The 13,490-nt window shown below is 38.3% G+C and overlaps 1 protein-coding gene and 1 pseudogene across 5 annotated transcripts in view; both read right to left on the bottom strand.

Moving 5' to 3' along the window:
- OPTN (optineurin) overlaps positions 1–13,490 on the bottom strand; it is a 44,585-nt gene that overhangs the window by 5,064 nt on the left and 26,031 nt on the right. For all 4 annotated transcript variants that reach the window (XM_082739533.1, XM_082739535.1, XM_082739534.1 and 1 more), the window contains 5 exons: positions 12,806–12,908; positions 11,036–11,151; positions 9,519–9,668; positions 8,815–8,908; positions 5,455–5,613 (listed from right to left, as the gene is read on the bottom strand). In XM_082739533.1, the coding sequence (XP_082595659.1) occupies positions 5,455–5,613; positions 8,815–8,908; positions 9,519–9,668; positions 11,036–11,151; positions 12,806–12,908 (622 nt within the window). The remainder of the gene's footprint in view (positions 1–5,454; positions 5,614–8,814; positions 8,909–9,518; positions 9,669–11,035; positions 11,152–12,805; positions 12,909–13,490) is intronic.
- The window catches only part of LOC309869061 (heterogeneous nuclear ribonucleoprotein A1 pseudogene), a 361,742-nt pseudogene that overhangs the window by 339,505 nt on the left and 8,747 nt on the right, over positions 1–13,490 (bottom strand). The gene's annotated exons all lie outside the window — the stretch shown is intronic.

Here is a 13,490-nt window from a genome sequence, read left to right as displayed (position 1 = left end):
AGGCAGACGCTTAATGACTGAGCTGTACAGGCGCCCCAATTCTCTGGTCATTTAAAAAAAAAATCGTATTCAGGGGCACCTGGGTGGCTCAGTGGGTTAAGCCTCTGCCTTCGGCTCAGGTCATGATCCCAGGGTTCTGGGATGGAGCCCCGCATCAGGCTCTCTGCTCAGGAGGAAGCCTGCTTCCCCCTCTCTCTCTGCCTGCCTCTCTGCCTGCTGGTGATCTCTGTCTATCAAATAAATAAATAAAAATCTTTATTTAAATAAATAAGTCATATTCAGGATTAGCTTCATATAGTAAATGCTTTATTTACTCTGTCAGGTATATTTACAAAGGCTGGCCTTAAATTAAATTTTAAACAACAATAATAAATAGATGTTATTCATTGCATTCCAAACATGTACAAGGTCTTATGTCAGGTGCCTATATTCTTACCTTACTTCACTTGATCAAAGGTCCTGTGAATGTATAATTGCTATGTTCACTTTACATTCACAAGTTTAACAGCTCTCAGTCTGGGATAGTTTAGGTATGTGGTCAAGCCAGCACTTGAACCAAGACGGAAGCCTGTATTCTATGCCCCCTTCTCACGGTGGTAGCCAGCCACCAAGATGGCTTGGGTGATGCTCCCCTCTTGGTATTCACACCCTTCCATAGTCCCCTTCCACAACAAACAGAGCCACCCATGTAACCACTAGGATATTGCAGAAATGATGGTGCGTGGCTTCTCCCTTGTTCTTCCCTGGGTCACCCGCTGTCAGGGAAGCTTGCTGTCAGGTCATGAGAGTGTGCAAGCTGCCGTGTGGGGAGCCCCACAGGGTGAGGAACTCAGGCCTCCTGCCTGCAGCTGTGTGAGTGAGCCAGCTTGGAAACGTGTCTTCCGGTCCATTTTGAGTGCAGCCTCATGAGGGGCCCTGAGTCGGAATCACCCTGCTAAGCTGCTCCTGCATGCCTGACTCACAGAAACCTAAAGATGACAAATGCTTGTTGTAGCAGCTGCTAAGCTGAAGGGTAATTTCTAACCTAGAAATATATAAATATTATGTTGTGATAGAGATTTCGTCACTGTTAAAGAATTCTAAAGTAAAAATGAGCTCCTTAATAGTGAAATGAACATTATTCTAATAACAATTTTTAACTTTTTATACTTAAAATTTAGGTTTTCCCCCAAGTTTCATGGTTCTAGGATACAAATATTTATCTCTTACTTTTTTTAAAAAAAGATTTTATTTATTTATTTGACAGAGACACAGCGAGAGAGGGAACACAAGCAGCGGGAGAGGGAGAAGCAGGCAGACGCTTAACAACTGAGCCAACCAGGAGCCCCCTTATCTCTTACTTTAAAAGTAAAAATTAATAAAAACTTAAATATCACAGTTTTAGTTACAACCCCCCGTCCACAACTATGTGTGAAAAGGTCCTTTTAAGGGACTTCCTGCCATTTAAGAATGGTCCAACATGGTATGCGATCACTGATGCATCAGGGGAATTTTTGAGACCAATCTCAATTTAAGTTACTGTCTTATTTCTACCAATGATTAGCTTTGAGCCAGTCAGACCTGGGTCATTCTGTCCATTCCTACGTGCCCTGCAGCGACACCAGTGGCTCACATCCCAGGTGCTCAAAAAGAAGTGGCTGAGTGAACGAATGGGAGTATCTATCAAAACACAACAAATGTCCGTGTACAGAAGGAAAAGGACCTGACAACAACCATGAGGTACCTGAACAAACAAAATGCTATAAAGGGCTTGGGTTGAAATTCTCTTCCTATAGAAATAAAACTCAAGACCGTACATCCAGTAAATCCAAAGGTGGTTACCTTTGGATTTCATATTTCAGTAATGAGTATACAGGTAGTCACTAGGAAATAATAAACTGTTAACTTCATTATATTAAAAAGAATTTATCTTTGTCAGATTGGCAAACATTTAAAAGAATGATGCAAGGAGGTGGGGAAATAGACATTCTTATCTCCTTCGGTGAGAGGATAATTTTGGTTATGCATTTTTGGAAGACAACTTGTTAATATTTATTTAACTTAAAGACAGACATACCCAATAACCCAACCATTCCATGTCTACATCTCACTATAGATTCCACAAGTGCACAGAGACATACATACAAGACTGTTCAGTTCACCATTGTTGGTAATAGCAAGAATATTGGTACAGCCTATACATATTAAAGGACTGGTTAAGTCTATGATGGTAATGCACACTTTGGAATACCATACAACTGTTCAAGAAGATAACAAATGGCTATGAGTACTAATATGGAAGACATCTAAGATATCATGAGTGAAGAGTTGTAGTAAAAAAGGTCTACTGCAATCCTACTTTTAATTAAGCAAACAAACAAAATAACAACAAAAGACAAAGGTTCTCTCCCACATTTCCTGTGGTTTTGTATCTCAGGCAGGATTCATTCTCACTGATAACTTTCTGCAAGTCCTCCACCAACCAGGAGCAAGAGTGGGGTCAAATAGTAACAATACGCCATGGTACACAAATTCTTCTCAAGTAAAAGAAGGAATGTATCTCAACTTATTTTCAATAAAACCTTGATATCAAAACCTCAAAATGACATTAGCAAAAGGAAAATCCCAGGCCAATCTTACTCAAGAATATAGACACAAAAGTCCTATGCAAAATATAAGCAAACCAAATCCAGCATATGTATGAAGGATTATTCAAGAAATGTAATTTGCTTATTATATAAAAATCAATGTGATTCGCCACATTAACAAATTAAAGGAAAAAGGCATGTAATTATCCAACTATATCATTACCAGAAGAAAAAAACATTCCCTCAATAAAATTCAATATCCACTCGAAATAAAAATTTTGGCAAACAAGAAAGAAAAGGGAATTTCCTTGATTCAATAAGTAAGATCAACAAAGGCTATAGCAAACACCATGTACTTAGCAGTAAAATGTTAAAAACACTGCAAGGCTGCCTGCCATCTGCACAACACTTTGGGTAACAGGGGCCCGGTCAGTGTGATAAGGCAAGAAAAAGAAATAAAGCAAAGGAAGAACTGGAAAGGAAAACACCCCAAATAGTCATTATTTAAATGATATGACTGTGAGTGCAAAGAGGTCAAAAGAATATTCAGAGATATTATTAAAATTAAAATGTGAATTGAGCAAGTCTACTGCATACAAAATCAATTTATAAAAATCAGTTGTATTTCTATATAACAGCAGGTGTTAAAAAATGAAGATTTTTAAAAAGGTGCTATTTATAACAGTATCATTAAAATAGAGTATCTATGAATAATTTAATTCTTAGAAGATTAAAAATATTATTTAGAAGGTTAAAAAAATAATACATTATATGTTAATTTAAAAAAAAAAAAAAAGAAAGAAGAAGAATTAAAGAAGGGATGCCCAGATGGCTCAGTCAGTTAAGTGTCTGCCTTTGGCTCAGGTCATGATCCCGGGGTCCCAGGATCAAGCCCCGCATCGGGCTCCCTGCTCAGCAGGGAAGTGTGCTTCTCCCTCTCCCTCTGTCCCTGCTTGTATTTTCTCTCTTGCTCATGCTCTCTCAAATAAATAAATAAAATCTTTAAAAATAAAAAAAAAGAAGAAGAATTGCAGAAGCTACGCCACATTTTTGCACTGGAAGAGTCACTGTTGTAAAGAGGTTAGTTACCTCCAAATGGATTGATAATGTATTTAATATAATTCCAGTCAAAGCTCCAGAAGGTTTTTCTGTGTTCCTGTATGTGTGTAAAATACCAAGTGGATGCTAAAATTAAAATGACAATGAAAAAGGGAAGGAAAATATAAGGTCTTCTTGACAAGTATCAATGAGGTAGGAAGACTTACTCTACCAGGTATCAAAATTTTGGTGCTTTATAATAAGTCATGACAGTATGGTACCAGAGCAAGTATATAAAAATAGCTCAATGGAACAGGACAGAGTCCAGAAATAGACCATAGATACCCAAACACAATATACAACCAAGAGGGCAGCACAGTACTTAAGATGACATTATAAATAAATGGTGCCAAGGCAATAAGACAAAAAAATGAGTCTTCACCCTTACCCCACTCTATAAAGAAAAACTAATTCCAGATGGTTTCTAGATATTAATATAAAAGGCAAAACAGTAAAACTTTTAGAATACAACACAGCAGAGTATCTTCATGGCCTTGAGGTAGTGAAAGTTTTTTAAAAGGACACAAGAAGTACTAATTGTAAGCATTACGACGGACAACGTAGACTACATTAAAATTAAGAACTTCTGGGGGCGCCTGGGTGGCTCAGTGGGTTAAGCCGCTGCCTTCAGCTCAGGTCATGATCTCAGGGTCCTGGGATCGAGTCCCACATCGGGCTCTTTGCTCAGCAGGGAGCCTGCTTCCTCCTCACTCTCTCTCTGCCTGCCTCTCTGTCTACTTGTGATCTCTCTCTGTCAAATAAATAAATAAAATCTTAAAAAAAAAAATTAAGAACTTCTGTTCATCAAAAGACACCTTTATGGGTGTGAAAAGACAAATCGCAGAAGCACGAAACCTGCAACAAACGGAATTGTCAAGGGCTTGTGTCTGGAGTGTAAACACAGAATTCATAAAATTAAGACAGTAAACCAGAAGAAAAATGGGGAAAGACATCTTCAGGCACTTCACGAAAGGGAGCATCAAGAAGACTACTGAACACCCGAGAAAGTACTCAGGCTCATTAGTCATCAGGGAAATGCACACTAAATGAGAGACCATTATGTGCCCCCCAGAATGGTTATAAATAAAAGTAAAAATATTGATAATATAAGTATGGGTAAGGATGTGGAGCAATGGGGATTCTGTTGGTTGGAGCGAAAACTGATACAACCACTTTGTAAAAGTATTGGCCACATCCACTAACATTCAGTAACACGTGAACTCTAGCAATGTGCTCTTCCACTCCTAGCTAGGTATGTACCCACAGAAAGGAAGGCAGAGTCCAGCAAAGAGAGATACCCACAAGAATGTGAGAACAACCTTAATTATACTGGCCCAAACTGAAAATAATCCAACTACTTATCAACTATAGCATAGATAAATTCATTGAGCTCTACCCTTAAAAGTTTGGTGCACTTTCCATCCATGATATGCTTTAATAAAAAAAATCTTTAAATATATTGGTGGAAATTATATAACATCCAAATATATATATATATATATATATTTTTTTTTTTTAAAGATTTTATTTATTTGACAGAGAGAAACCACAAGTAGTCGGAGAGGCAGGCAGAGAGAGAGAGAGGGAAGCAGGCTCCCTGCTGAGCAGAGAGCCCGACGCGGGACTCGATCCCAGGACCCTGAGACCACGACCCGAGCCGAAGGCAGCGGCCTAACCCACTGAGCCACCCAGGCGCCCCCAAAAATATATTTTGAACACCATCACTTTCCTATATAAGAACAGAACCATGGTTGGCCTCATTCAGTTCATGTTTCAGAACGTAGCTTACCTGAGCCCGAAGAACGGTCATGGTTTCCAGGTCCTCCTCTTGCTTGGCGATGGTCTGCTTCATCTCGTCCATCTGAAGCTGCTTGGAAGCCAAGGCCTTCTCTGCCACTTCCAGCTTTTCACTTAGTTCTTGAAGTACCACCTTATCCACTTTTTCAGACTAAAAGAGACAAGATTATTCTAGAAATGACTGTGAAATAATTTAACCTATTTTTTAAAAAAGATTTATTTATTTAGGGGCACCTGGTTGGCTCAGTAGGTTAAGCCTCTCCTTCAGCTCAGGTCATCATGATCTCAGGGTCCTGGGATTGAGCCCCACATCGGGCTCTCTGCTCATCAGGGAGCCTGTTCTCCCTCTCTCTCTGCCTGCCTCTCTGCCTGCTTGTAATCTCTCTCTCTTTCTCTGTCAAATAAATAAATAAAATATTTTTAAAAAAGATTAATTTATTTAAGTGAGAGAGTGTGCATGAACAGGGGTGGGGAGAGGCAGAGGGACAGAAAGAGTCTCAAGCAGCCTCCTCACTGAGCGTGGATCCTAACGTGAGGCTTGGTCTCATGACCCTGAGATCACAACCTGAGCCAAAATCAAGAGATGGTTGCCTAACCAACGATGCCCCCCAGGCACCTCTAATTCAAGCTATTTTAGTAAGACATTAAATGAAGTTTTGTTTTTTTTAATGCCTGGCTCTAAACTGGTCTGTTAATTAGCAATGATAACTTACTCAGAAAGTTGTACTCGTTTAACTTAGAAAAAACACTTAAAGAAGGGAAACGAAGACAAACCCTGATCTCAGTGAGGCTGTAACTTGCTGATACTGTTACTTTCCCCACTGATGTTACTCTTAAATGGCGAAGTCCGTAGAAAAGCAGAAACATGTTCAAATTAAAAATTGATCACCTCACACCTGCCAGAATGACTAGTATCAAAACCAACCAACCAAACAAACAAAACCCAACAAGTGTTGGCAAGGATGTGGAGAAAAAGGGGAACCCCTGAGCACTGTTGGTGGGAATGCAAACTGGTGCAGCCACTCTGGAAACACTGTGGAGGTTCCTCAAAAAGTTAAAAATAGAACTACCATATGATCCAGTAATCCCACTCTCCAGTATTTATCCAGAGAAAATGAGAACACTAATTCAAAACGATATATCCATTCCTATGTTTACTAGAGCATTATTTACAATAGCTAAGATATGGAAGCAATCTAACTGCTCTTCAACAGATGACTAGATAAAGAAGATGCGATCTATATACGTACACACACACACACACACACGAGAATATTACTCAGACATAAAAAGACTGAAATCTTGCCATCTGTGACAATATGGATAGACCTAGAGGGTATTACGTAAAGTGAAGTAAGTCATAGAAATAGACAAATACTGTATGATTTCACTTATGTGGAATGTAAAAAACATTTGTTTTGTTAAGGAGAGAGACATAGGGGGATGAAGGAGATCAAGAGGTGCAAACTTGTAGTTTGTAGTTGTAAAATAAATAAGTCAAGGGATGTACAGTACAGCACAGGAACACAGCTGACCCTCAAACAATGCACGAGTTAGAGGCACTAAGCCCCTGCAGAGTCACAAATCCACATGTAACTTTTGACTCCCCAGAAACTTAACTAGTGACAGCCTATGGCTGACTGGAAGCCTTACCAATAATTTAGTGGGCTAACATATATTTTGTATGTTATATGTATTATATACTGTGTTCTTACAATAAAGTAAGCTAAAAAAAAAAAAAAGAAAATGTTATTTAAAAAGTCGTAAGGAAGAAAAAACATGTATACAGTTCTGTATTTTAAAAAAATCTGCATATTAAGCAGACCTGTGCAAATCTTTCATTCAAGGGTCAACTGTACAGTTAATACTATTGTAATAACTCTGTACAGTGACAGATGGTAGCTATAATTATGAATGTTTCATAAGGTATATAAATTTCAGATCACTATGTTGGACACTGAAAACTAATATGACATTGTGTGTCAACTCTACTCCAATTAAAAATAGATAAGTATATAAATAATGAAAAAATTTTACTAGTCCTAGAGAGGAACAATATTTTTTTTAAAGATTTTATTTATTGATTTGACAAATACAGATCACAAGTAGACAGAGAGGAAGGCAGAGAAAGAGAGAGGAGGAAGCAGGCTCCCCGCTGAGCAGAGAACCCGATGTGGGGCTCGATCCCAGGACCCTGGAATCACGACCCGAGCCAAAGGCAGAGGCCCCAACCCACTGAGCCTCCCAGGCGCCCCAGGAAGAATATTTTATTAAAAAAAATATGTAGTGTCTGGGTGGCTCAGTCAGTTAAGCATCTGACTCTTGGTTTTGGCTCAGTTCCTGATCTCATGGTTGAGGGATCAAGCCCTGTGTCCTCGGCTTTGTACTCAGCAGGGAGTCTGTTTGAAAGATTCTCTCCCTCTGACCCTCCCCTGAAAGATTCTCTCTCTCTAAAAATAAATAAAACTTAAAAAAAAAAAAGGAAAACAAAGAGTCCATTTACAAGCATATAAACTCAAAGATCCCTTCTAATTCAAAGCATTCATGATCTTTACTCATTTATCCCAGCTTTATCCAAGTAAAACTGACAAATTAAATTATAAGATATTTAAAGTGAACAATGTAATAATTTGATATGCATATACAGTGTGAGAGAGTTCCCCCCACCAGGTTAACAGGCACATCTATCACCTCACACATCTTCCCATTTTTAAACTGCCACTCCTTGCTGGTGTTATACTAATGTAAGTTGCAGTCCAGTGAGTCCAGGGTCTCAAGGTCACTGGCAGCAGCAAGCTAGCCCTGTAACAGCTCCATGGAGACAACCCCTCCAGTGGCCACCCATAGTCTCACTGTGCTCTGGTCACGTGGGAACCCATGCTGGTAGCTCTCCTATGAACCCACTCACTTTAGAAATGCTAAAAGCTGTAACATCTGGGCAGCTCAGTTGGTTAAGTGTCCAACTCTTGGTTTCGGCTCAGGTCATGATCTCGGGGTCCTGGGATAGAGCCCGGAATCAGGCTCCATGCTCATCAGGAGTCTGCTTGAGATTCTCTCTCCCTCTCCCTCTGCCCCGCCCCACCATACCCCTCCGCACTCTCTCCCCCTCTCTCAATAACTAAATAAATAAATCTTTAAAAAAACAAATGCTAAAAGCATTTTATAAAGCACATTATAACACTGGGGCAACCTCAGAAGCTATATACACTTAGACATAAGAAATCAATTATAAACCGAAGAACCGCCTTTGAAACCAGAGTCAGTTAAGGATTAGCACAACATTTTGCATATAAAAATGTTTATAGTTTCTGTTCCTTATGAGGCTATGAAAGTCATTTTTTTCTACGAGTACCTCTTTCCTTTTTAGTTCCTCCAGTGTTTTCAATGAATTATTGTATTCTTGAAGAAGTTTGTTATGGGTCAACTGAAGAGTGGCTAACTTGGACCTGTTTAAAAAAAAATAAGAATTAGAATTTGGGGAGAAAATATAAAAACTTAGTCTTACTTTCCCACCTTCTTCTGAAAACTTGACTAGTAAAACTTTCTCTCCTACCTTTCCCATTCCACTACCTGCCAGCCTTTTTTTACTCTCAAAGAAAACAATCTTTCAAAAAAAAAAAAAAATCAACACTGGGGCACCTGGGTGGCTCAGTGGGTTAAGCCTCTGCCTTCGGCTCAGGTCATGATCCCAGGGTCCTGGGATCGAGCCCCGCAAGGGGTTCTCTGCTCAGCCAGGAACCTGCTTCCCTCTCTGTCTCTGCCTGCCTCTCTGCTTACTTGTGACCTCTGCCTGTAAATAAATAAATAAAATCTTTTAAAAAAATCAACATAGATTACAAGTAACTTAGTAATTTTGTTATAATAGAACAAAGTTTATCTCTTCAAAGAAGTCTCCTGGTACCCCTTCAAATACATAAAAGAGAATAAATACAAATACATAAAAGAGATACATAAAAGAGAAAAATTTTAAACTTATTCTAAATCCTAATTCCAATCTTATGGAAGTGCTCTTCTACCTTCTTCCAGCAAGTGGTCATTCAGCTAGGGCATACTCACTTTTCCTCTTCGGTTTTAGCTTGCTCCATTTTGATTTCTGATTTCATGCTTTCCACTTGTAGCTCCAACTTTTTGTTGTTATAAACAAGCTCTTGCTTTTCATTCAGCTCTGAAGGGATTGCAGAATTTTTCCTTTCAAGGGACTGACATCTAGGAAATATCATGAGGATAAACAATGATCCTTCATTTCTCAGCGGCTTTTAAATCAAACCCAAGATTATGTACCAAAACAAAGAAATTTAGGATTGCCATTTTCAAGGACTTAATGGTGCAAAAAAATATTTTATACTCCTTGCTTCTTTACTAGAAGCAAATAATATTTCTAAACCCACATGACTAAACATTAAAAAAATACAGACCTTTTTTTGGAAAAGAAATTTACATATTCCTGAACCCTTATGCCTAACGTTAAAAAAAAGGTACAGATCTAAGGTCAAAGAAGCTATGGAATAATGGCCTTAAGTAGACATGCCAGTATATTTTTGTTCTTCAACACAGACCAAAGTAGTAATTGGCTAAAGGTGCTTTTCATAGAGTGATACACGGATATCTTCAGTATTTTGAGAAGTGTGGGTTCTGTCAAAATGCACAAAGAATATGTCCAAAGATTCAATCAGGGAAAAGGAAGTGTCTTAAAGTCTCTTAAAGATCAGAAAGAGAATTTCGATATAATCATAGGAAACATGAACCACAGTTTCCTAATAGCAAGGCATTAACACCAAGCATGGTAAACCTCTCAATATGTTACAAGGTAGGGATAATGACACAGATTTTACAAATGATAAAACTAGGGCTCAGAGAGGTTAAATAAATAACTTGCTCAAGGTAATACCACAAATAAATTTTAGATCCATGTTTCAACTAAGCCTGTTTGTCCAAAGTCCTTAGCTTTAGCTGTTATGCTCTGCTGATTTAACATAAGATGGTAGAGCCTTGGTAAGCATAACTCTAAGGCAACACACGCTCATGTACTGAACTGGATTTATGTTTGCCAACTAATCCAAAAGAACAACATCAACTTAGCTTTTTAAGATTTGGGGTAATTTGCTACATTAAGAAAAATAAACGCAAAATTCTGAATTTAAATATTAGCCTTCATAATTGATTAAAAATGAATTCTTTTTCCTCAAGAAATCTCCCTGAAGTTCTTCTTTCTCTTTGCAGCTTCATTTATGTTTGCTTACATCAATATTGTCAGCTCAGGTAAGTCACAGGAAATCTGGCTTACTGTTTTTTTTTTTAATAGGTCATCCCATAGGCTATAGCATGTGTAACCAACATCCTGGAGCAGCGGAATCAGATTTCCCTGGACCCCATTCCCCCACATTACAAGTATTTCATATTTATAAATGAACCTGTATGTTAATCTAGACATTAGTGTTTTCTGAATTCATATTTTAATTAGGTTTCTATTTTATTTTTAGTAGCACAGTAATGAAACTATGTTTTTACATAACAATATATTTTGTAAAAATGTCCATTTTCTAAAGAAAATAGAATTCATCTCTCATTCTTACTTCTCTTGAAGTCTCTTCTTCATTAGCTCAGCCTCACTGAGTTTCGTATGAGCCTCTTGAAGCTCCTTAAATAGAGTCGTCACCTGAAGGTTCAATGTCTCCACTTCACTTCCAACCTGTCATTCAGGAAATCCCAAACACGCACATGTGATTCGGATCCAGACTAAATGAATCTTTTTGTGAGAAAACTGTGTGAACTATCATTGTCCAACTAAGACTGGTAAATCGATTACAATTTTGACAATTAATGTCGCAAATATCTTCCATGAAAAGAAATGTTTTAGCTACAGCTCTGTTTCCTTATATGTCTACATTTACTAATCATATACATTTTATGTTTCATAATATGTAATTTACAAACATATGGCAATATTCATATATAAAACTGTTTTTCTTACATAACTGATCAATTTGTATGCATTGTGATAATGACTTCATCATAATTTTTTTTTCCTATGTGTGGAGTTTATTTAAAGGGTTGAAGAATTGTCTCCTTTTTGATTCTGGCAACCCAAGAACATCCCCTCTTAAGACTTGTAGGGGTGAAAATTCACACAAACACTCCCAGACGTTAAGGTTCTAGGTTTTGCTAGTTTCTGCTCACCCTCTATCAGACGTCAGTTAATCCTGATCATGGTTCAGGGGATCAGAGAGCACAGCAGAGTCAAAGCAAAATCTAATTTACCCAGAGAGCAGCTTATGCTCATAGTCCTTGGCTGATTTATGTTTCTAGTTTACTCCACTCTTTTCATTGAACCGCGTTTTTCCTGGCAGCTCCAGAATGGCTGTCAGTGAGCTTTATGGTGCCTTGGAAATCTCAGTACTCTTCTACTACCAGTTGTCAAATTGGCTTTAGTCCACAACACACTATGACTCTTCATCTCAGTGTTTTCAGTGTTCTCCAGTCTCTTGAAGTAGGAAACTCAGCCCAGAGCATGGAATACAGTAGACATTCAACATGTATTTGTTTAATAAGTGAATTGGCTACAGTGAGCATCTTACAGAAATGTCTTTCATGTGGACGACTACAGCTCTTACAACTTCCTGCCTTCATCCACCCTCCCTAAGCTTAAGACTGAGTGACAGGCTCTAGGGCACAGCTCGGTGCCACAGAACACTGGCTACAGAAACATGAACCTTTACATTCAAACTATTTCATTCAAACCAGTAGTAGGGGAGAACCGAGATCTTTCAATTTTATCCCAAGTTTCTGGGTCATATTCTCAAATAATCTCACTATAAAGTGGGCAAAATTCCTTCTCCACTAGAGGGCCTGTTCACTCACAAAGTTAGGAGCGAAAATCAGCCAAGAAGGGATAGAGCTTGGGTGGTTCAGTAGATTGGACATCTGACTCTTGATTTTGGCTAGGGTCCTGATCCCAGGGTCATGAGATGGGAACCCTGTGTCAGGCTCTGCCCTCCACTGGCAGTCTGCTTTGGATTCTTTCTCCCTCTCTCTTTGCCTCTCCCCTCACTCATGTATACTCTTGCTCTCTAAAATAAATAAATCTACCTTAAAAAAAAAAAAAAAAAGAAGATACAGAGGTGTGATTCCCTAGAATCACTGGGATAGGAGCACATCTCACTATAATTTACTATGGATGAAATTCGAATCAGGTCAAGGAAATATGAGAGAAATAGAATATAATATATCCAACTTTATGATTATTTCTATTTCTAAATCTAATGACACAGCACAAGACGCGACTTCAGATATGACTCTTAGGTACATCAGGGGTGTGACAGCAGCCTTAGAACCCAAGTACCTACAGTTTCGGGGCCTTTCTCCTCTTCTTTCTCTTTTTCTGTGCTTCTCTCTGTCTGGGTCTCAATGTCAGAATGATCACTGGCTTTCTTTTCAAAATATGAAACTCTGAAAAATATAGAAAATGGAAAAGTTACTTTGTCTTTGGCTTCAACAGGAACAGCAATTGCAGAAGCCCCAAAACCAAGTCTGAAATCTGGATGGAAGATCAGGGATTTCAAAATCTCTCTGTATTTGCTATATTATATATTAACCTTTTGGGGTTTAGCTCTCATTCTAAAATTGGCTAGATGTGATTTAAGGGATGAATTTATGTAGAGATAAAAGATGGGCATAAATCACACCAAATACTTACAAAAACTGTCTCTTTCCATGTACAGCAATACACACAAATATCTTAAAAATCTGTGTCTTTGTTGTACATACATGTGTGTGTGTGTTACATGAGTATGCATCCATTTATAAAGATCCAGCAGAGAAAGGAAGCCTTTTTGGACCCATCTAAGTTCACAAGTCCTTAAAAACAAACAAATGTACAAAAATTCTTACAGTGAATCATAACCACACAAAAGCCAGCCCAAGGCAAATGAAACAAGAAGAGATTTCTTGTTAAGGACAGTGAACTGAATAAAGAGATTTCTCGTTAACGACAGTGAACTGAATATATGCACATAATTTTTTTTGCCACTC

This window comes from Mustela nivalis (genome assembly GCF_964662115.1).
Source record: "Mustela nivalis genome assembly, chromosome: 7".
NCBI lineage: Eukaryota > Metazoa > Chordata > Mammalia > Carnivora > Mustelidae > Mustela > Mustela nivalis.
Note: the sequence above shows the minus strand (reverse complement) of the source record. Positions and strands in the feature narration are given on the sequence as shown.